A 23,272-nucleotide genomic window follows, 5' to 3' on the forward strand; every position below is an offset into this window, starting at 1 on the left:
ATTTTGTTTCTGGTGTCCTTTGCCAGCTCTTTGGTCTTGGCCATGGTGGAGTTTGGAGTGTGGCTGTTTGAGGTTGTGGACAGGTGTCTTTTATACTGATAACGAGTTCAAACAGATGCCATTAATACAGGTAACCAGTGGAGGACAGAGGAGCCTCTTAAAGAAGAAGTTACAGGTCTGTGAGAGCCAGAAATCTTGCTTGTTTGTAGGTGACCAAATACTTATTTTACAGAGGAATTTACCAATTAATTCTTTAAAAATCCTACAATGTGATTTTCTGGATTTTTTTTTTGTCTCTCATAGTTGAGGTATACCTATGATGAAAATTACAGGCCTCTCTCATCTTTTTATGTGGGAGAACTTGCACAATTGGTGGCTGACTAAATACTTTTTTGCCCCACTGTATATATATGTGATATGTGATTTATATATATATATATAAATGTCTGGTTGGGCCAAGTTGTCATATTTATTGTCATTTTTATTGTTTTACAATTGTTTGATAATTTCATAATTGTTTTGTTTACATTTAGTTTTATTTAATGGCAGATTTCATTATGACAACCATCTATCTGTGATATCTGATATTACACTAGTATTTTAAAATGGATACAAAGCGCTTTAGTGCAGTTTATCATAATAAATTAAACAAGACAGAATATTTTCTTCAGAACAACTGTGTGTGTTTGAATGAATTGTGCTAAAGGGAAATACTCCATACCCTAAAAAGCGCTTCATGGAAGACCGCAAACAATGCAGCTGTTATTTGCCTCAAAATGCCTAGAGGATGCTATTTAACTGATTATCCTGATATGACTTGATCATTAGTCAGAGTTAATTAAATACACTTAACAGTAGGTCCAGATTCATACAACAGTCCCAATTATGAACATCTTGGCCTCAGTAATTGTGGGAAAGGTGAAACCTGTTCCGTGCTGTCTCACAGGTACCTCCTGCTGTGAAATAGCTCAGATGAACAGCTTATGTAAGACAAGAGTGGGGGGTCAAGGGGCTGGGTGGTCTTTCCCCACTTCTGCAAAAGAAAATGAATCCTGAAAAATCCATAAAGAGGGTTAACAGTGAAACACAACCAATCTGTGCTAATGTCTGTAGTAGTAAGTCAGTAACTTTACTTGTATAACACTTTATAAAACAGAGAAAGACAATTATGAGTTAATAACTGACCAATTTTTCTTTTGTCCAGATCTGTTATTCAGAAATGCATTAAAAGGTAATTTTAAAGACAGTGACTTGAATACACTGATTTCAATGTTTGTAAAAGTAATTTATTCATAAAAATATAAATATGTATATATAGGCCATATAATATAGGCCTATTATAGTATATTAGATGTTTTACCTTGAAAACATTAAAACATTTTTTAAAAAACGTTGTGTACACCCACATGGATTTAAGGAAAGTATTTTTCTACTCTTTCCTAGATGTTTTCATCACTTGCCATTTTTACAGTCATTAATTCTAAGTATTTGTGTAAAATGTTAACAAAATTGTAGGAAACTAACATCAATACTTCAACAGAATGTTAACTTTCAATGACCATGGCACATTTAAACAAGACTTTTTTTTGAAAGATTCTCCTTTGTATCATCTCAGCATCGCAGACATCCTTATTTAATTGTAAAAGTATACATACACACACACACACACACACACACACACATATATATATATACAGTATATATTTATTTATATATGTAATGTGGCCTATATTAACTAAATAGTAAAGGTTATATATCACGTAGAGGAAACGATTTAGCACTAATATTTACCTCTGCTTGATAATAACACCAAAATATTTGTTTTATTCTCCCCTTTCCACACCCAAGCGCAAATCGTAATCCTTGATTGACAGCTGTGACGTCCAATCACAGCGAAGCCTCCAACGCTTTGCGCGACATTCTATCCGCTCATTTGCCACAGAAACGTCATTGCCTCCTGACCAATCACAGCGCACTTCCGAACCGCTTGTTTCCCGCCCTCTTCGCTGTGTCTGTTACATTCTTTCGCAGTTTGTATCAAAGGTACTTCCAGTTGCGCTTCATACCAGTGAACCCTCAGCATCTTTATTGGGGTTATTAGGCGCTAAGTAGTAATTATTTTTTATGTTTATGTTCCTCAAAAGCAGAAGGGAGGAGAGGAGCCCGTCACCCGTCATCAGTAACATCAGTAAACAGCAGGTAACGTTAGGGATGTTGCTCTCCGACACTAATGCTAATCTGAGGCGGGACGGTCTGTAGTGTGCTGGAGACGATGGATGATGGAGATGTGTGGGATGTTTTATACCGATTACGGTTTTTTAATAGCTGGTGTGGCAAGCATCATCCGTTATCGGCCGATATCACACTTTAAACACTATTTTAATGACATAGGACTCCTAGTTTAGCTGCATGCTGTCATTTCGATCTTAAAAACCTCCTCACGTGCTGATCAAGCCCCTAACTGATGTTTATTTTGGCAGTGTGTTGTGTTTTTTTTTGGCTCTGTGTTTGTTTCACCCGTTAGGTTTTTTAGATTGCTGAAGGCTATTAATGATTAACTATTTTGTTATGCAATAAACCCTTTTGATAAAGGTCGGTGTCTTTGTGGGAGGATTAAATTGTGATTTAATCGATAAAGCCATGCAAAGTCTAGCACCTGTTCTTTACGGTTGTATATGTCGTGTTAAGTCATTAATTTTTTTTATTGCTTGAGTATTATTTTGCTTCCTTATTTCAAATAAACACATTCCAGCGTTTTAATTCAATATATGTAAATTAATTTAAGTCGTTTTTTTAAATTGGGTTAAAGTTCATTCAATTACTTTTTGTGCATCGCCCTCTTCTGGTCACTGGTGAAAGTGCCTCATTTGCATGTTTCCCGCGGTGTAATTTAGTAGCAGAAAGCGGTGTCCCATGGGATGGCGTGGGATTGTCTATTTGGATAGCCTACTCAAATAGTATTTTGAACGTACTTTCTTATCAGAACATTGATTAATGATTAAAGATTTTCTCCTAATTTTGATTATATGTATTTACACATTGTGCACAAACACTATATATATATATATATATATATATATATATATACACATGCATACATACATATATACACATGCATGCATACATACACACACACACATATATACAGGTTCATCTCAATAAATTAGAATGTCGTGGAAAAGTTCATTTATTTCAGTAATTCAAAATTCTAATTTATTGAGATGCACCTGTTATACATGTGCAAATGCATAGGTATGTAAATTTATTTTAATAATTCTTTGACAATTTAAAGCTTCTTTTACCAAGCATGTGTACATCACTGTACATATTTATTTATTTCAGGTTTATTTGACAGGGACAATGCACATCAATAATACATAAATGTACAATTTGCCAGAAGGCTATTTTGCATCTGCAGTCCCTGGACTGATGGTAAAATTGTTACCCTAAAAATATAAAGAATTAATCAATACATAATACTTACATACATACTCCAAAATACATATAACATTCACACTATTCCTAAAAAAAACATCCACTTAAAAGTTATACTATACACAGAACCAACAAATCAATACAAGCTCACTCATACACTCAATCCAACTGTCAAACAAAATGACAAACAATGTATCAATAATATCATACATATTATGAGATGAATCTTGAAGAATACTGTAACAGTGTTTTGGTTTAGCAGACTGGTAGTCATGAGGGAAACCTTTGCTCCTGGTTGCCATAACAACACTGTTGCCATAGATACATCTTGTCTGGATGTAGATGTGGGAGGGATTTTATTTATTTATATATAAAGTCTAAGTGTCTAAACTGTCTGAATAAGAAATTAAAGCATGACCAGGCTCGACAAAGGCAGAAAGAAGAAGAGTTTTGAAGGAAGTTTCCCTTCGTTTACACAGGCCATAAAATGAGCCCTTAACAGAAACGTCTGTATCAGCACTCACTGCTCTTGCCTTAATGGATCATAACTCAACATGTTGAACTAGTTGATTGATTCATAATGGTAGGTGGATGGTGTTCAACTAAGTGTAAGTGAGATAAAGTGATGGACGTCGGGAGCTGCCTGCGATCATGCACTTGTATGCACAAATTACTGTGCCTTTGCTGCAGTGAAATTTGAGCTGCCGTTTTTAAAAGCCTCTGTTTGTTTCACACTCTCTTTAGAAATGGCAGAAGCCCATCAGGCCGTGGCGTTTCAGTTCACTATCACTCCAGAGGGGATCGACCTGCAGCTGTCCCATCAGGCCCTGAGACAGGTCTATCTGTCAGGTCTCCGCTCCTGGAAGAAACGCGTCACACGGCTGAAGGTAAACACGCATTACACATACTAATGGCTTTAAAGGTAACATTGCTATTTGCAATGCATTTAACTTCCTTTACGTGATGTATTTTATATGATAAATCTGCGATTTGGTTTAAAACAGCTTGTATTGTAGATGCTAGACTATGATATTATTTTATATATATATGTGTATATATGTATATGTGTATATAAATATATATGTATGTATGTGTGTGTGTGTGTGTTTCAGAGAGAAAGTTAATTCATTTGAATTTTTTTCTTTTCTTTTTTAGGATAAAATTCACAATTGAACAATAAAATGCACAAAGTCTTTATTATAAAAGCAAATCTCATATTGTTTTTATTTTGTTATCTATTAAATCCATCCATTTTATACTTATTTTTGTTTATGTAATACTAGTGCATTTAATGTTGATAATGGATCTGTATACTTGATTATAAAAAAAGCACATTTATTTTAGGATAAAATGAACAAAATACACACTAATATATTTATTATAAAAGCAAATAGCTCTTTTTGATTTCATGTTGTCATTTAGTAGTAGTGTATTTAACTTCGATAATGCATTTTTATATTTGATTATGAAAGCAAACATCTATTTATTCTAGACTAAAATGCACAAACGAACAATAAAATGTAATAGATCATTTTGATAATTTGTCGACTACTAAATCTGCCTGTTTTGTTTTTTTGTGCATGTAGTAATTATTAATGTCGATAATGCATTTTTTTTGTTTGATTCTACAAAAAAAACATATATTTATTTTACAGCAAAATTCACAAATGAACAATAAAATGCAGAAATTAACACTAAAATGCACAATATAATCTCTATTACAAAAGCAAATAGCTCAGTTTGATATTTTGTCACCTACTAAATCTGTTTTATGTTTATTTATTTATTTATTTTTTTAATGTCAGTTATTCTCACAGATTCCCCAGCTGGATTTCATAGTGTCTTTTGTTTATTCTGTCCTGTACAGAACAATGTGATCACTGGTGTGTATCCCGCCAGCCCGTCCTCATGGCTGTTTGTCGTCATCGCGATCTTGGCCACCATGTACACACGCTCGGACCCTTCCATGGGCCTCATCGCTAAGATCCAAGAACATCTGCCGGTCAGGTAATAGAGGTGACATTACCACAGGGAAATCTGATCCCTTGCTCTTTAAAGACAGAACTTGCAAAACAAAGGAATTATCTGCAGTGTGAACCACGTTAGTGGCTCAAAGAAACACTGAAACTTTTGTCATCCTCTTATGTAACTCGCATTGAAACTTTTTAAAAGAATAGGGGATCCCACAAACAAACTCATGTAAATGCCCGAGGAGGGTGTGTACTTTCACACACCTTGTTTCAGTTAGTTTCAGAAAAAAGCAGAAGAGTTATTCTACAAAAGAGATGCAGTTTTGTGTCCCTCATATGTGTAACAATGACTTTAATAATGAATAGATGATGGTAACTTTGTGAGACTAATATAGAAAATTCTAAATATATTAACAAAAATCCAGTCAAGGTATTTTTGGGGGGTTTTTTTGGTCACAAAGAGCCCTTTTTTTCCCCTCTATTAGCATTTCTGATTAAAACATATTTGGAAATGACAGCTAGCATTTAGACATTATTCTTTAATACACTACCGTTCAAAAGTTTTTTTTTAAGTTATTCTTTTTTTTAAGAAATTGATACTTTTATTCAGCAAGGATGCATTAAATTAATGAAAAGTGACAGTAAAGACATTTGTAACGTTACAGAAGATTTATATTTCAAATACATGCTGTTCTTTTGAACTTTCTAGTCATCAAAAAGTTGCTTTTTTCAGCATTGATATTAACAAAAAATGTTTCTTCATTTCTTCTTAAGCAGCAAATCAGCATATTAGAATGATTTCTGAAGGATCATGTGACGCAGAAGACTGGAGTATGATGCTGAAAATTCAGCTTTGCATTACGGGAATAAATAACATTTTAAAATATATTCAAATAGAAAACAGTTTTCATGAAAACATATTTTAAATGGTAATAATATTTGAAAATATTAAAATTTTTACTGTATTTTTGTATTTTAAATGCAGCCCTGGTGAGCCTAAGAATCTTCTTTAAAAAAATATTAAAATATCGATCCCAGACTTTTGAATGTTAATGTACATATTTTTAGATTTAATAAAAGATTTTAATTATTGTTTATTTAATACAAATTATTGTTATTAAAAAGAATTTAAGTTGTGTCTCCAGTTTATGTTTCAACGCTATTATATTGTTCCCTTTTTAAAATAATGATAAAAAACTGTCATAATGACAATATCATACTTTTAAGATGAGAACTTAAGCACATTCTGTTTTTCAGTAGGGGACAATAATCAAATATATAACCTGATTTTGCATAGTAAACAGTCATCAAAGAAGTTCACTGAAAGTGATAATGCAACACTTAAATTATTAGCCTGATAGGATATTTACAAGCTTTCAAAAATGTGACTAAAAATCAACTTGTCAGACTGCACTTGTTTCATAAGCTGGGTTTCCACCCAAACTTTCATGTAAGACCGTTCTGGGAGGCAATTATTCAGAAATACTTTGACGACAGACTTTGCTCGGGCATTTCAGAATGACCATAACAACATTTCAGATGCTGTGCAACTGGATCGGTCTGCTGGTTAGTCATGTTATGTCGTCCCATAATGCAAAGTCACATGACTTTTTTGATGCTCATGGAGGAATTTATTCGGCATTGCGTTTCCATCTCCCATTATTCGCATTAACCCTTTTTTGCACAAGTCAAATCCAATTTTGCGATTTTATTTAATTTTTTCCCGAAATTTGGAATTTCCATCACTTGATTCTGATGTGATACGTCAAAATGCACATAAAAACAGGGTGATGGAAACATAGCTATTGAGTGTCCCAAAAAACGAATAAAACATTAAAATATTGCATATAGCAGTGTAATATTGTGTCTCTTTATCTGTAGTGATTCTCTGAGCATTCAGTGTCGGACAGTGGTTTCTGCCGTGTTGTTCAGCACTCTGCTCTGGCTCTTGCTGATCTTCACCATGAGGCTTTGCCTGAAGCAGTTACTGTCGTATCACGGCTGGATGTATGAACAACACGGGAAAGTGTCCAACACCACCAAAATCTGGGCGGTTAGTACAGTCATACTATCAGCCACACCTAACCTACTAACTTGTTTTAGGTTGTCTTGGAGTATGTGTATGTTTGACACATTTCAGGGTTTTGTGCCGCAATATCCTGTCATGTCAAACTTTAAATAAAACTAAACTAAACTAAACCACCCAAACTGTAATGGTAAATAATGGTGAAGTGTGTATATTTACGGCATTGGTGGAGCCAGTGTTGTTGTGTCGGGGTTTGAGGGAACCATGCTATAAATATTTTACTTGTACCTGATTGTCAACACATATTAAAGGGGTCCTATTATGCACTTTTACAAAGACTTGATTTTGTTTTGGGGGTGTACTAGAACAGGCTCTCATACTAGGTTGTTCGAAAAATTATTTTTCACATATTTTACATTATTACAACACCACTCTCCTCAGTCTGGCATGAACGGCACGAATAGTTCCTGTATCAAATGAAGGCCCGCCTTCTGATATACGAAATGTGTTGTGATTGGTTAGCTGGGCCAATGTGTGTTGTGATTGGCAGCACTTGGCGCCTGGTCAGGAAATGTCACGCCCCTTACCAGCTTCAGTGTAAATATTGCGTCAAAATCAAATCAATTTGAGCGAGATTTAAACCCGGACGATTGTAACACTCTTAAGTTCGTCTGCCTTGGGAAAGCTAGCGTGTCTCTGACATAGTGATAACACTCGTTGCCTTCTCTAGTGCAGCTCAACCAGGTCTCGTCCCATTCGTCGATATTTGTGATATCTCAAATCCCGGAAAATATGCGTTGTAGTCCAAACGAGTCATTTGTTGTCATTTTTAAAAAGTGATTTCTGTTAAACAAAATATGTCCTTTTGAAGTGGAATTTGAGCTTTGTAACTTTGCAGATCTTTTTTTATGCTCAAACAGCAACATTACAGACTAACTAAAGTTGAAAAAGTGAAAAAACATAATAGGACCCCTTTAAACTGGATAGGAGAGTATTTTAACATCAAAATCACACTTTACCTTCAAATATGCTTGTTTTCAGGCCATGGTCCGGATCTTCTCGGGCAGACAGCCTCTGTTGTACAGCTACCAGGGCTCTTTGCCTAACCTGCCTGTTCCAGCAGTCAAGGACACTGTTAAGAGGGTGAGATCATCATTATGTCATCATCTTCACCCAAATATATCACTAAACCATTTTAAATGAAAAAAAACTTACATTCCAAGCTGTCTCTCTCACATATAGTACCTGGAATCTGCGTGTCTGTTGATGAGCGATTCTGAATATGAGAGGATGACAACTCTGGCCAAGGAGTTTGAGAGCAGTCTGGGAAACCGCCTGCAGTGGTACCTCAAACTGAAAGCCATGTGGGCATCCAACTATGTGAGAGCAACCAGCAAACCATACACATTAACTTCACGCAATACATGTCAATCTTCTAATGCAACCTTAAAAATGCTGTTTGTAACCTCGTTTGCTTCTGTAATCTCACATTAAACATTCAGGTTGGCTCTGACATATAAGGAAATGTAGGATGGAATTTGATTTTATGCAACAGGAATTGATTGAATTGTAAAAAAAAAAGTGGACATTGCTACCAAAATAAAGGTGTTTTGGGGAGAGAGGTTGAAAGTAAGAAGGATTTGTGATGTCGGAGTGGAAACAATTGCATTTTTATTTTATTAAGTTTATGAAAACAAATATTTTATTTAGAATAAATTGTGCTAATAACCAGAGATGAAGAATTTCATGTTTATTACATATTAAGTTTAATATGGGCTTTACATACATACCATTATTAAATATTAAGTTTAATATGAGCGTTACATACCAAATTAAAGGTGATTTGAGGAGAGAGGATTTATGACGTGAGTCAAAAATCCAAGTCGTGCGCACAACAATTGCATTTTAATTACATTTTACTGAAGGATTACATAAACAAACAGTTCAATTTAATTTAGAATAAATAGTTAATTAGCAGAAATTAGGAACTTAGTATTTAAATTTATATTTATTAAATATTAAGTTTAATATGGGTGTTACATGCCAAATTAAAGATGATTTGAGGAGAGGATGGAATTACATTTTTATGAAAGATTATGAAAACAAACATTTATTGTTTATTTTGAATAAATAGTGTCCTAATATGCAGAGACAAGGAATTTAATATTTATTAAATATTAAGTTTAATATGGCCATTGCATAGCAAAACAGTGGGTGTTTAATATGGGCTTTACATAACAAAAATAAGTAATAAAAATATTATAATTTCGAATAAATAGTGTACTAAGTTGAGGAATTTCATATTTAATTTAATATTTATTCAATATTATGTTTAAAATATTAAAATGAATATTAAATGGAGTATTAATTTAATAAGAAGGCAAATAGGGTCAGTTTTAATTTCATGTTGACCTGAAAATCATATTTTGCTAGTGCGTTTGAACTGTAGGATGGTACAAATATTACCTAACCAGTTTTTTTTTTTTTTTTTTTTTTGTTTTATTTTTAGAATTTTTTTTTTTTTTTGTTGCACGCAGAGACTCGAGTTGGAGAAATGAAGAGCCATCTAAAGATCGTCGATCTGCAGGTATTTATTCAATATTATGTTTAAAATATTAAAATGAATATTAAATGGAGTATTAATTTAATAAGAAGGCAAATAGGGTCAGTTTTAATTTCATGTTGACCTGAAAATCATATTTTGCTAGTGCGTTTGAACTGTAGGATGGTACAAATATTACCTAACCAGTTTTTTTTTTTTTTTTTAGATTTAATTTGAGAATTCTTTTTTTCTTGTGTCTGCATCTTCAAGGTCAGCGACTGGTGGGAGGAGTATGTCTACTTGATGGGGCGTGGCCCACTCATGGTCAATAGCAACTACTATGGAATGGTACGGCTCCCAGTGAAAACATTTTCAGATGCATTTTAACAAGCAGGAATTTCTAGTGGTAAAGTGATTTTTTTTTTTTTTAAATCAAGCCTCTTGAGTCCTTCTCTTTCATCCTCAGGACTTCCTGTACGTGACACCTACACCGATTCAAGCCGCGAGAGCAGGGAACACACTGCATGCGTGTCTCTTGTACCGCAGGAAACTCAACAGAGAGGAAATCAAACCTGTGAGTCCACATTGCAGTGCTGACCGATGCCATTTGGCGAGGGGTGAAACCTCTCATTGCCCCGAGCGATGACCGAGATTGATCGCAGAGCTGTTTTTAGCTGTGCATTGAACTTTGTTAGGCTATGGATGGGTAATGGAGACTGTGATGGTGTATAGGGAAGACCTGCAGGTGTTTGCATAGTTTTATTGAAGAGAACACATAACGGGAAAACTTTTTCTCTTTTTGAAAGTTTAGTGTGCATCGGTCAATCTAATGGTATACACCATAAAACGTCATCATGAGTTCAATCTGGTTCTTTATGGCAACTAAACTAGAGTCCAATTTACATACTAAGCAGATTAGCCTATTTATATATCCACATTTATATATCATCATATTGGCAACTTGGCCCATTTTGATGATTGAACATTTAAACTTTGCCATGTGGAGTTTAGATATTCATTACTGTCTTAAAGTTACAGTAGCAATAACAGCTTAAAGCGGTAGTCCAAACAAAATTTGTAGTAAGAATGAATATTATTTTTAATAATATTTTTGGGTGCTCTGTCCCTTTAATTGTGGGTGAAGGAGGGTGGAAAATACTTATGAAAATGAATTTTTGATTCAAGTTACCTTGACTAACAGTAGGCTATAACTCTGTCTTTTAGAGTCGTGTACCAGTTTTAAATGTTCCTTTGTGTGCCGCTCAATGTGAGAGGATTTTCAACACCACACGCATTCCAGGAGAAGAGACTGGTAAGGCTAGATTTTTTTAAATGGTTTTGAAATAAGTCTCTTATGTTTGCCCAGGCTACATTTGTTTGTTTAAAAATACAATAAAAACAGCAATATCATGGAATATTATTACAGTTTTAAATAACTGTTGTTTATTTGAATATACATTAAAATTTAATTTATTCCTGTGATGCAAAGTTGAATTTTCAGCATCATTACTCCAGTCTTCAGTGTCACATGATCCTTCAGAATTCATTCTAATATGCTGCTCAAGAAACATTTCTTATTATTATCATCAATGTTAATAATGTTAATAAATAAATGCTTCATATTTTTGGAGAATCAATGACACGTATTTCAGGATTCTTTGAGTAGAAGAAAAAAATATATATATTTATATATAATAAAATTAATATATTTACCATATATTTGTTCTTCTCTTTAATAATCTCTTTAAACTGACAGTTTCTTCAAAATGTTAATTTTTCAATCTTTCCTCTACCACATTTCCTCATACTTTCTAGGATGAAAAGATATTTGACATTAATCTATTTACTGTAAGGGTCACAAGTACATACACACGTGTTACTATATAAACTTACACAGACAAACACACACACCCCTGGACAGACCTGGTTCGTACCGTACACGCATACTGACCCAGAAACACACTAGGATGTGTCGTCCTCTCTGAGAATCTTCTGATCAATTTTTTGGCACGTTTGCTGATGCTTGAAAAGCACATAATACACAAAGCATGAGGGCAAACAGTGAGAATCTGTTTGCATTTACTAGTTTGTCTGTGTGTATTTAGACTCCCTGATCCACTGGCAGGACAGTGAGTATGTGGCGGTGTTCCACCGAGGCCGTTATTTCCGCCTGTGGCTGTACCACGCCGGCCGCATGCTGTCTCCCAGAGAGATCGAGCACCAGATTCAGCATATCCTGGACGACCCGTCACCCCCGGCGACCGGAGAGGCCAAACTGGCAGCCCTGACGGCAGGGGACAGGTAGTGTCTGCTGACGCACTATAAAGAGTTTATTTGAAAACAAACATGCATGTGTTCCATAATGTAAAAAAATTTTAAATACTGCTTTTATAGAAGTAGGCCAAGAGACAGTCAATATAAATCAAGAATTAAGACCATTTTTATGGACTTAAAATTCAGTTTTAATTTATCATTTTCCAAAGCAGCTTCTGTATTATTATTGCTCATATTTAGTGTTAGTGATTTACACAAAACCTTAACCAAAGTATTAATCTTTGTAGGTTGTATTTATTAATAACTTCTTTATTCATAACAGTTTATTTATTTATTTATTAATCATATATATATATATATGTGTGTGTGTGTGTGTAAATATGTTAAAAAACTAAAATGTACTTTAGTATCCTTGTTTTTTTTTTTTAATCTTGTGAATTTTATTTTGTATTTTCAGTTTTCAGTGTAATTTTAAAGCTTTAGTAATTTTGTTGTGTTTTGTCTTTTTATTATATAAGACAAAAAATATTAAATATAACAACCCTGATTTTGGTATTTCAGATTTTTGGTATTTATATTAAGAATCCTTCCCTTTCACTGATATAAAACCTAAACATTATAAAATCTAAGTTTATTTTAGATTCTTTAGAATCTAAAATAAGAATCTTTAATGATCTTCTTTAGAATTAAGTTTAAATTATTTCTTTAAATTCTTGCTATGAATGCTCAGATGTTTTGAACTTAATTTCCCAGAATCCCTTGGGCTCAGGCCAGGAAGGAGTTCTTCAGCTCAGGAGTGAATAAGAGATCTCTGGACTGCATTGAGAAAGCTGCATTCTTCGTTGCCCTGGATGATGACGAACAAGGCATGATGGGAGATGATCCTGCCGGCAATTTGGATCGCTACGCCAAGTCCCTTCTGCATGGCAAGTGCTACGACAGGTGAGATGTTCGTCCATCAGTTATGTTACAAAGATGCTAAATGTAATCTGAACTGTAAATAGAATAAATTGTCTCTTACACTGCCAGACATGATAGTCTCTGTCTTTACTATGGCAGTGTTTTACACTGTGTTTGTGTTTCAGGTGGTTTGATAAGTCATTCACTGTGGTGTTGTATAAGAATGGGAAGAACGGCCTCAATGTTGAACACTCCTGGGCAGACGCACCTATAATGGCTCACGTGTGGGAGGTGAGAGACAGAATGAGTAAAAAAAGAGAATGTGTTTAAATAATAAAGAAATTAAGTATAATATCAGATAAGCTAAATAATGATGCTGGTGGTTCACAGGAATCATTCTTGTCTTAAGCGTAAGATGTCATAATCTAGTTTGAATTAAATCATTCTTACATAATAGGGAAGCAGTGAAAACAATAATCAGGTAGTTATTTTGTTAATGGCCGATATAAAAATTCTGCTCTATTTTGTCTAAATAAATAAAAAACTGTAAAAATTAAATTGATCATTTTAAATCCTGTTTAACAACTTTATAATGTGCAGTATTAAAATGTATATTAATTTAGAATTTTTCTAAAGATTACATTTAACTGCATTATGAACGTATTTATGTTTTTAAAAGTTTTACGAGTTTTAGATGATGGTGAAGGTAATCTAATTGTTAAATAAATAATATAAACTATTTTGAATTGGCTTTTATTTTTATATGTTCAGTTTTCTTTAATTTTAGTTTAAGTAGTTTTACATGCTTTTGTCTTTTTTTTATTTTTTATGTTTTGTTTTAATTTTAGTAATTTACTTTATTTCAGATATTTGCCAAGGCAATATTTCTAACTTTTGTTTACGTTTTTTAGTTTGTTTTTCATTAAATTTTTATATTTCATTTTAAGTTCAGTTAAATATTTTAGCTGTTTTAGTTAACAATACCAACACTGCCATCTGTTTGGTTAAGCTAACCCTTTAAGCTTACCTAAAACTTTCATTATTATTTTGCTGACTTGCATTGTTATTCAGTAAATGCAATGTAGTTGTCGTTGTTATGTTCTCTTACCCCGCTGTCTCTCTTTCTCTCTCAGTATGTGATGACTACCGATTGTTTCCAGCTGGGTTATACTGAAGAAGGTCACTGTAAAGGAGACGTCGCCTCCTCCCTTCCTCCACCTACTAGACTAACTTGGGACATACCTGCAGAGGTACAAACACACCGTCACACCTTCTCATGTTTACAGACATGCTGTAATCAGTTACCGCTAATGGACACATTGAATAATTCATCTTCCTGTATGTGTATTTAGTGTCAGGAGCGTATCGAACGCTCTCTCGCTGTGGCACAGACACTAGCCGATGATGTCGACTTTCATGTGTTGCCAATTCAAGACTTTGGCAAAGGTTCAATCAAAAAGTGTAAAATCAGCCCGGATGCCTTCATTCAGATTGCGCTACAGTTGGCCTATTATAGGGTAAGACTGAACCCACATAACACACAAACCACACGTAGTGTACTGACATCAGTTCTCCTCAAGTTCACACTAGTAGATTGTAGAGAACCACATTAATAATGAATATGTTCCACTAACCCTTCACAAACACCGTGACACAATACGTTTTGTTTTCATTTTTTCAACACTAGATGAATTGTTTTATCGTTTAACGTAGTTATCCTGACTTCGTTATTATATTACTTACATATATGACTTATATATATAATATTATAATATATTAAGATAAATATAAAAAAATAACAAGGTTAAAACATGTTAGAAACATACTAGGGCTGTAACGATTCACTCAACTCACGATGTGATACGATTCATGATACTGATTTCACGGTACGATTTTCTCATGATTTTTTTTTTTTAACAAAATGAGATTTAAGACAATTTATATATGAAAAGATGTCCTTTTATTATTGCTTGGACAAAATGCTGAACATTTCTTTGTGAAATTGAAATATTAAATTTTAAAACAAACCTCAAATCAAATAAATAGATAAAACAAAATAAATCTTTTCATATAAACAAACTAAGGCCTGTGCTCTTTCCATTCAGTTAGAGGCAACCACTGTATTCATGATCAGAGCTGGCACCAGCGCAGCACTGATGAGGGGGCGGCTGAGGTAACGAAAGGGGGTGATGACGTAGCATAAAGTAAAAAAATAAAATAAAACATATGTGGCCCATTCACATATTTGTCGGACCATAAACAAACCTGCCCGCTACTATTACAACTATTAGAATGGTTCACACAGATAGTGTTGTGGTCGCAAGACAGGATTTTCTAAAGCGCAAGGTCTAGAGACGTGTTTTTAGAAGCTGAATTTCTTTGAACTTGAGTGCCGTTTTAGAATGACGTATGCGGGAGAAGCTGCTATAAAGACCTGAGACAAGAATGCAGCATTCAAACACAAATTCAAAGACGTCCATAGTAGCGAATATACTTTGAAATACAATGGAAAAGTACCGCAGTGGAATGAAACATGCGTTCTGAGTGAATGACACTACTAAAAGGTACTTACAAAATCGCATAGCCAACAAATTCGGAAATCTGACATCCAGGAAATAAATGTCTTGGGCAGCAGTTTTACCACAAATACAGACACCACCAGAAATACTTAATTGTGTCTGCTTTACAATGAGAAACAAGCTCATTGCAACCGATTCCCTGACCCTGACATAAGACATTCATTACGACCAATATCATTTTAAGTTAGAACAAACGAAATAATCAACTATCTACGATCCTCTAGCCCTCTATTAAACATAAAAAAATTATTTCATCATACCTTTAACTTACTCAGTAGTGCTGTATTCTTAGTTGCACGGCTTGCGCAGGAAGTTTGTGTGTCAGATGTAACATGTAAAATGCGACTTTGTGAAGCGGACTGTCCTTAATTGTTGCTATAGTAGCATCATATTAATGCTAGAAAGTCTATGCATTTGGCAACTGTATTTTTTTTTAAATAAACCATTATATTTCATAATTAAAATCTATTTTCACACTCGTCTTGAGTGAGGGGGCGGGATAGTCCGACTGAGGGGGCGACACCCCCTCATATTAATCAATTAATAATTGATAATTGATCAAACGATAACATTCTTCTGTTCTCGTTCCTTCCTCACATCCAGAATCGAGGCTCGTTCACTCTGACCTATGAAGCGTCTATGACCCGTCTATTCCGCGAGGGCCGGACTGAGACGGTGCGTTCCTGCACCAGTGAGAGCTGCACCTTCGTCAGAGCTCTGGAGGGCGGAGAGGTAACCAACATATACACTAATATATAAACATATTGATGAAGAACAGTTCCAGTACACACATGCACACATTATTCTGTTATGGTCTGTTTTTGTAGTGACATAAACATTTGTTAAATGCTGTTAAATGTATCACCATGAGTGATGCAGGTTAAGATTATAGCCATAAAAATGCATTTAAAATGCTGTAATTACTGTAATTTTCCAAATTTAATAGAATAAGTACTTTTATTTTGCGTTTGATTACTTCATTTCACACTGTGTTGCTACATTGTGAATCGTTTAAGAACCGTTAGTTCACAAATTGAGCACAAATTCAAATAAAAGTGCTTATGTAAGCATCTCTCTGTGTCTGTAGAGTAAGGAAGTGTGTCGGCATCTCTTCCGTACGGCGGCTGAGAAACACCAGCATCTGTACAGGATGGCAATGACAGGAGGAGGAATAGACAGACACCTGTTCTGCCTCTACATTGTGTCCAAATACCTGGGAGAGGAGTCACCTTTCCTTAAAGAGGTGTGTAACACTGGGAAGGGCTCCGCAGTTACAATATATCTGCTGAACAAGGAAGTTTAACTGTATTTTGCTTCCGTGCAGATGCACTTGCATGTGTGTCATAAGTGAAAGAAACAATTGCGCAAAGGAAATTTCCTCATTCTTTCCCACATTTAGAACTTTTTTTTGCATTGTGACTTTGTGTTCATGACAGTTCTCATTACCATTAGGCAAAAAATCTCATTCTTGTTACTGAAATAATGCTTAAATAATAAAATATTCATACAATTAAAAAAAAAAAAAAGATGTGTAATATTATGATGTAATATTAAATTTGTGTGTGTTTTTTCTTCAGGTGCTTTCAGAAACTTGGCGCCTCTCCACCAGTCAGACTCCTCTTCAGCAGGTGGAGCTGTTTGATTTTGTTAACCACCCTGACTACACCACCTGCGGTGGAGGATTTGGCCCGGTCAGAAATATTCATGCATATTCACGAATTTACTCTTAAACCATTGGTACTTTTTTTGTGTGTGTGTGTGTGTGTGTGTGTGCATTTAATCTATTTTCATTTGTGTGCTCTTGGCAGGTTGCAGATGATGGTTACGGCGTGTCTTACATCATCATCGGAGAAAACATGATCAACTTGCACATTTCCTGCAAACACTCTTGTCCTCAGACTGTTAGTACACCGTGCTTTCATTAACAATTTTCTGAAACCATAGGAAAAGAAAAAACAGCGACTAGCGAATGAATTGACAAAATGTCTTTCTTAAGTTGGTTAGGATCTAAACTACTTAACCTCAAGTGGTTCCAAACCTGTATGAATTTTGTATGTACAGAATCTTCTGTTGAACACGCACAAAAAAAGATATTTGGTAACCAAACAGTTGCCAGTAGCCATCGACTTTCATAGTATTTTTTTCCATACTTTTAAAGTCAATGGCTACCAGCATCTGCTCCTGAAGTAATCAACAAGACAGCAAAAACTGTGTTTGTAATGAACAAATTGATCATTAAGATGTCTTTAACTTCAAACAGTTGCTTCCGGCTAAAATACAAGTGCATAATCCATAATATTTGCTTTCTCCAGTGAAAATGTTGTCTGAATCAGGAGAGAAATATGCACAGATGAAGCACTGTTTACAAGAAAAAAACTGTTCTAAATAAATATGTTATGGATTATGGACTCGTATTTTGGCCAGAAGTGACAGTTTAAAGTTAAAATGCCTTAATGATGGATTTGTTTCTTACAAACACACATCTTTTAGCTTCACAAGACATTAACTGATGGACTGGAGGGGTGTGGATTACTTGTGGATTATTGTGATGTTTTTATCAGCTGTTTGGACTCTCATTCTGACGGCACCCATTCACTGGAGAGGATCCATTGGTGAGCAAGTGATGTAAATTTCTCCAAATCTGATGAAGAAACAAACTCATCTACATCTTGGTTGGTATTTCAATATATTTTCATTTTGGGTAAACTATTCATTTAAATTACTGTCAGAATAATTAAAAGAAAACATGAGGTATTATAATATGAATAAATAGACAGATAGAGTTGAGAGGCAGGATATATTCCTGTAACTATACTACTGTAACCACTATATGATTGAACAATTGCTGTATTAGACATAACCTAACAAAAACGATTACATTTTACGTAGGACATGAAGGTGGTGACTGATTTCACAGGTGAATTAATGAGATGCTCATCAACATCAAAAATGTACAATCACTGTACAGTCTGCATTAATGCTGTATTTCACGAGGATGTGTTGTTGCTGTAGGCCCTTTGCTTCACTTGGCTGGACTGAGAGCAAGGGCTTCTAAACTTCCTTGGTAGTTTTTCCATTTTGTCTTTGCAATCCGTTGGCAGCTCTACTCTTTATTGTCTCTGTCGCCCTCATATTTGGCACTTTAAACAATATAAAGTTGCCTTTCAAGTGCACAAGATCTCATTTGCACAACTAGATAAGGTCATTGTGGAAATATTATATATATATATATACTTCAAAAAGTTCTTGTAATTTTTCTGTACTGCCTAACACTGCTTGAGTTTAAACCTTACTGAAGAATTGTATCATTGTTATTATATTATTGTCACTATTCTAATAATTAACTTGAAACTGAGAACAGTATCAATGCAAGTGTTTATGTAGTGCTGATATTAGTCTGGAGCGGCAGTGTTTTACCTCATCTGTCTGATGAATGTTGAATCATCCAGTGATCGATCTCTCTTTTCTCCCGGGCCAGTACTGTATTCTGTATCTGCCTGACTGTTTCTCTGATTTTCTGTACACTAATCTGTACACCGCAGAGCTTTACACTTTCTCTCTTCCTCTGGCAATCTGTCATTCCTTGACATTTTGTATGTGAATGAAAAGGAAGAGACAACAGGTCATTTTTTTTAATTAAAATTGTTCAAGCACACAAGTGTTTGTGGTTTTATTATAATGATGTTTGTTGGTATAATATCTCAGTGTCAGAGTCCATCAGTTTTGTTTCCGTGTGAATACTGCATATACATCACTGCTTTGGTTATGCGTTACTGTGAATCCTGATTCTTCAGCAATCTCCTTCACTTTGTCAGTAAAACCTGACACTTGCTCTTTTGAAAGGTCCAACAGGAAGCTGAACAAGAAAAACAGAGGTCATGAACATTTAATGGAGATTTGCTTACAAGCTGTGTGTCAAAATGTTGCCATGAGCACAAATCTAAGTCATTGGGTTAGAAGGTTTGGGAATTGCGTGTCTGTGTGTGATGATGGACTCACTTTGCTAACTCTATTACCAGAGCAGCATCAGGTGCTGTGATCTCTCTCAGAGAAGAATCCAGCTGATGAACCATACTGAGAAAACACAGAGATCGTGTTATTCTGTATGTCTGCAGATATTTTTGACACAAACCCAGACACTGTTTCTGTAAGCTGCATATGAACAGGCTTCACCTGGCTGAACAGTAGATGGTGTTAAACAAGTTCCTGTATTTCTTTTTGAGAGGAAGTTTGCTGAGCGAGTCTGGAGACAGAAATGTCACTTTCACTCCATCCACACTGAGCAAATCTGCAAAAACACACAGAAATATATTGAGAACGGTTACTTACAACTATAAACTGTTTTGTGGCTATTAGTATATTAACTATTTGACATAAGACAATGTTACCAAGCACTTGTGTCTGTTGTTCTGCTGGATGTTGCTCAGGTTCTGTGTGAGTTTGAGAAGCAGGTGGATCATTCTGTATCTTCTCTTCTGTTATGAGACTGTCTGTGGATTGACAGCAGGAAGTTGAAGGGTTTGGTGGTTCATATTCATTCAGTAAAGAGCTCCCTCTAGTGGAAAGACATTCAAATAATGCCAGGACGTTCACTTCTGAAATATCCTGAGCCGTCTGAGAGAGAAAGATGGCCAGAGAAGGGTAAATCATGGTGCAAATGAAAACGCCGTTTACATCTGTAATTTTGATTGGGAGGTAATTAACTAGTTCATTCACCTTCACATGTTGGTTGTTCTGTTTCTTCAGCAGATCTTTGTTTTCTGTCTCTATGCCGAAGGACAGATATGGACTGGAGACGATGTCGCCCCAATAGCCTCTAACAGCAACCCGATCTCGTCTCTGGTACAAACACAGAGATTTACAGTTGCATGACAGTCTATCATGGGCCGCACAACAACAACGACTATTATAGCAGAAAGTCAATCTACTCACATGATTGAACACTCGCGTGGAGAGCAGACTCTGATTGGCTGTTTGGTAGAGCCCCTCCCTCATCTCAAAAGCCACACCGCTTTCCCTCCACTTCACATACTGATGTTTGCTAATGACACCACACTGAGAGAGAGAAATCACAGAAAAATCAATGATACTAAAATAACACTGCAATGAGATTGGTGTCACTTCATAGATGGAAACATGGAATGCTATGAATCGTTATTTGTAATTTAGGTGCTAGTAATTCAAAAATGACCTATAAACTCACATTTGTAACAAAATATGGCCTGAAATAAGCCTATTTGCCAGATGTCTGTGTAACATAGTTAAATTGAGTTTTTATTGCACTGCTCTGATTGGCTGTCAGGAGTAAAGGTGTATAATAGTGTCTCATCTGGTACTGGTACATACACCGCTCTGGTGCAGTTTCATAGTGAGATCCCAGTCGAAACAGCCCTGCCGTGAGTCATAGCGAGTCCCCAGGTGCTGCCGAACACGGGCATCCCAGACCTTGCGTACACTTGCTGGAACTGACGGCGGTCGTTCCCACAGTTTAAAGATCCGGACCAACTCATCTCTCTCCTTAAACTATGATAAAACAGCAGATGAGTCGATATTACTGAGCTGAATTTGGTTATGACATGCAGCATAAATGCAAATATAACAGATGAATGTATGCTGGACCTTCAGAAGGCTTGTATCAAGGCAAGGATGGGTGTGCGAGTCCGAGAACAGAGTGTTTGTGATAGACAGAGAGAGTTGAGCTGCGGCGAGTTTTAACGTTTCTTCTGTCTCTTTGCGAATCTCAGAGTTTCCAAACACCTCCAGAAACACTTCTGTCTTCTCTGGAAAATACAACACGGAGCGTTGTACAACAGTACAAGCATGAATGCAGTGACATTTATAATGTACAAGAAAAAATCATAAAATAATTTCTCCGGAGATATTTTTTATTTATTTGTATTCCTTTATTTTCTACATCTTTCTAGACCTTTGAAATGTCGATTGTATATAAAATAATAATTGATTATTTATAATGTCTTTTATAATTAATTTAAAAAATATTTTTCATTATTTAGATATTAAGGTACATACTGTGTAAACTCATGTTCTCAGGGGTCAGAAGTGATAAATAAAGTAGTACTAGCTGTCTGGCAACCACCTCCATGCTGTTCTCAATCACCCAAACCTGCAACAAACCACACATCTCATCATTAACACTGTTACGGGGCAGACAAGACGTGAGACGTACGGATCCATTTGCAAACTTTATTCAAAGGCGTGGTCAGAAACAGGCATGGGTCAGACAATGGCAAACTGGTATGGAGAAGACAAGGCAAGGGCAATCTGGTAAACAAGCGAGGGTCAGTCGACCGCAAACGGAATCCAACAGGGCGAGACTAGAGGGATAAATCCAGGTACACAGGCAAAGATCAGAACATAGGAAAACAGACAAAGCAAGACTCCGCTAAGGCTAGGAAAACTAAGCAGGCTCCGTAAGGTAGCTATCAGCTAAACAATGATATTCGCTAAACAATACTCAGCAGTTTGACGGGGATAAGAGTGAGTGTTATATAGGGAAGGTGTGATTGATGACAGCTGTGTGCAATCAACTGTGTGTGTGTGTAATCAGTGCAATGGATGATGGGAACTGTAGTCCGGGTGAAGTGCAACAGTGGTGTGGCAGGGCTCGACAGTGCGACCGAAAACTACTGGTGCGACTATGAAATTTATTTTAGGAGCACCAGTGCGACTGACCCGATCATCATCATACTTGTGATCTGGGTGTGGTGCAAGAGTCCATAGTAGTGGAAGGGTGACCTCTGGTGGCGAGCAGACGGAAGTTCAAGGACCGGATTCGTAACAAACACATTAAAATGCATAAAAGAGCTGATTTTGTACTATGTGATTAATCTCAATATGCTATATGTAAAAGAATCACTCACATGTAGTGTGTCTGAGTCTGTCAGTCCAGTGATGGTCTTCAGGATGTATCTAGGATCTGCACTGCCCACCAGCAAAATATTCAGCTCTCCATGCAGCCTCACTCTGTGTGCGTCTGTAAGTGTTACATAATAATGAGCGTTCAAATCTTTCATAGATATTTACTGTGTTTAGTTAGATGCTGTGTGGTGGTTTAGTCTGATTATGTGGTTCTTCTTTTCTTTCTGTGGTTTATTAGTGTTTAATCTAAAGATGATGTTTAGTCTGGTTTTACCTGAGCTCAGGAGGTCTCGTGCTGGTCCGAATCCCCACCAGGTCACACATCCCGCGCCCTCAACAGTCCGACCGGCGCTCATTCTTCATTAATAGTTAGAAATGACAAATTAGGATGGTGCCTGAGTGCGACTATCAAATAATATCGCGGTCCAGCGGACTGTTGTGGAGTTTGAATAGCTAGCAGCTGGCTTAACTTATATTTCGTAGCATTATTTAGGTAGCGACGCAAGTAAAAACATTCTTACATTTACGAAGTATGAAGTATGTATGCGCACAAGTATCTGTAGCCGTATATATATATAACAGATATGTAGCAAAGTGAAAATAATCTTCTGTGAGACTCACCTCTCGCTTTTCGTGCCGCGTACACAAGCTAAAGTTTGGAAAGCGG

General features: G+C 35.7%; 2 protein-coding genes across 2 annotated transcripts; one reads left to right on the top strand and one right to left on the bottom strand.

Annotated features, from left to right (window-relative positions):
* The first annotated feature begins 1,965 nt into the window (after window positions 1-1,965).
* LOC107599739 (carnitine O-palmitoyltransferase 1, liver isoform-like) lies at window positions 1,966-17,651 on the top strand. The gene is made up of 19 exons (XM_016291420.1): window positions 1,966-2,043; window positions 2,145-2,199; window positions 4,180-4,322; window positions 5,303-5,442; window positions 7,287-7,458; window positions 8,473-8,574; window positions 8,674-8,811; window positions 10,244-10,321; window positions 10,440-10,547; window positions 11,198-11,285; window positions 12,079-12,274; window positions 13,001-13,189; window positions 13,333-13,438; window positions 14,281-14,397; window positions 14,500-14,664; window positions 16,330-16,458; window positions 16,814-16,969; window positions 17,304-17,417; window positions 17,535-17,651. Exons 3-19 carry the CDS (start codon window positions 4,182-4,184, stop codon window positions 17,649-17,651), a joined length of 2,256 nt encoding a protein of 751 aa, XP_016146906.1. The 5' UTR covers window positions 1,966-2,043; window positions 2,145-2,199; window positions 4,180-4,181.
* Window positions 17,652-18,444: 793 nt separating this feature from the next.
* Window positions 18,445-23,272, bottom strand: LOC107599749 (dynein assembly factor 3, axonemal-like). Its single transcript, XM_016291429.1, has 12 exons — window positions 23,227-23,272; window positions 22,880-22,962; window positions 22,608-22,720; window positions 21,757-21,850; window positions 21,346-21,506; window positions 21,073-21,249; window positions 20,659-20,781; window positions 20,443-20,565; window positions 20,115-20,340; window positions 19,900-20,014; window positions 19,726-19,800; window positions 18,445-19,582 (listed from the first exon to the last, which is right to left on the bottom strand). The coding sequence occupies exons 2-12, from the start codon at window positions 22,959-22,961 to the stop codon at window positions 19,444-19,446; spliced, it is 1,428 nt and encodes a 475-aa protein (XP_016146915.1). The 5' UTR covers window position 22,962; window positions 23,227-23,272; the 3' UTR covers window positions 18,445-19,443.

This window comes from Sinocyclocheilus grahami, unplaced genomic scaffold, assembly GCF_001515645.1.
Source record: "Sinocyclocheilus grahami isolate Dianchi unplaced genomic scaffold, SAMN03320097.WGS_v1.1 scaffold270.1, whole genome shotgun sequence".
In the NCBI taxonomy this organism is placed as follows: Eukaryota; Metazoa; Chordata; class Actinopteri; order Cypriniformes; family Cyprinidae; genus Sinocyclocheilus; species Sinocyclocheilus grahami.

Excerpts from the sequence above, each read along its gene's own strand:
- LOC107599739 (XM_016291420.1), top strand. The coding sequence starts at position 4,182 with ATGGCAGAAGCCCATCAGGCCGTGGCGTTTCAGTTCACTATCACTCCA. Across the intron at positions 8,575-8,673 it reads TCAAGGACACTGTTAAGAGG|TACCTGGAATCTGCGTGTCT; the intron begins GTGAGATCATCA and ends TCTCACATATAG. Across the intron at positions 12,275-13,000 it reads GCCCTGACGGCAGGGGACAG|AATCCCTTGGGCTCAGGCCA; the intron begins GTAGTGTCTGCT and ends TTAATTTCCCAG.
- LOC107599749 (XM_016291429.1), bottom strand. The coding sequence starts at position 22,961 with ATGAGCGCCGGTCGGACTGTTGAGGGCGCGGGATGTGTGACCTGGTGG. Across the intron at positions 21,851-22,607 it reads CAGACTCAGACACACTACAT|GTTTGGGTGATTGAGAACAG; the intron begins GTGAGTGATTCT and ends GGTTTGTTGCAG. Across the intron at positions 19,583-19,725 it reads CTGGTAATAGAGTTAGCAAA|CTTCCTGTTGGACCTTTCAA; the intron begins GTGAGTCCATCA and ends TTTCTTGTTCAG.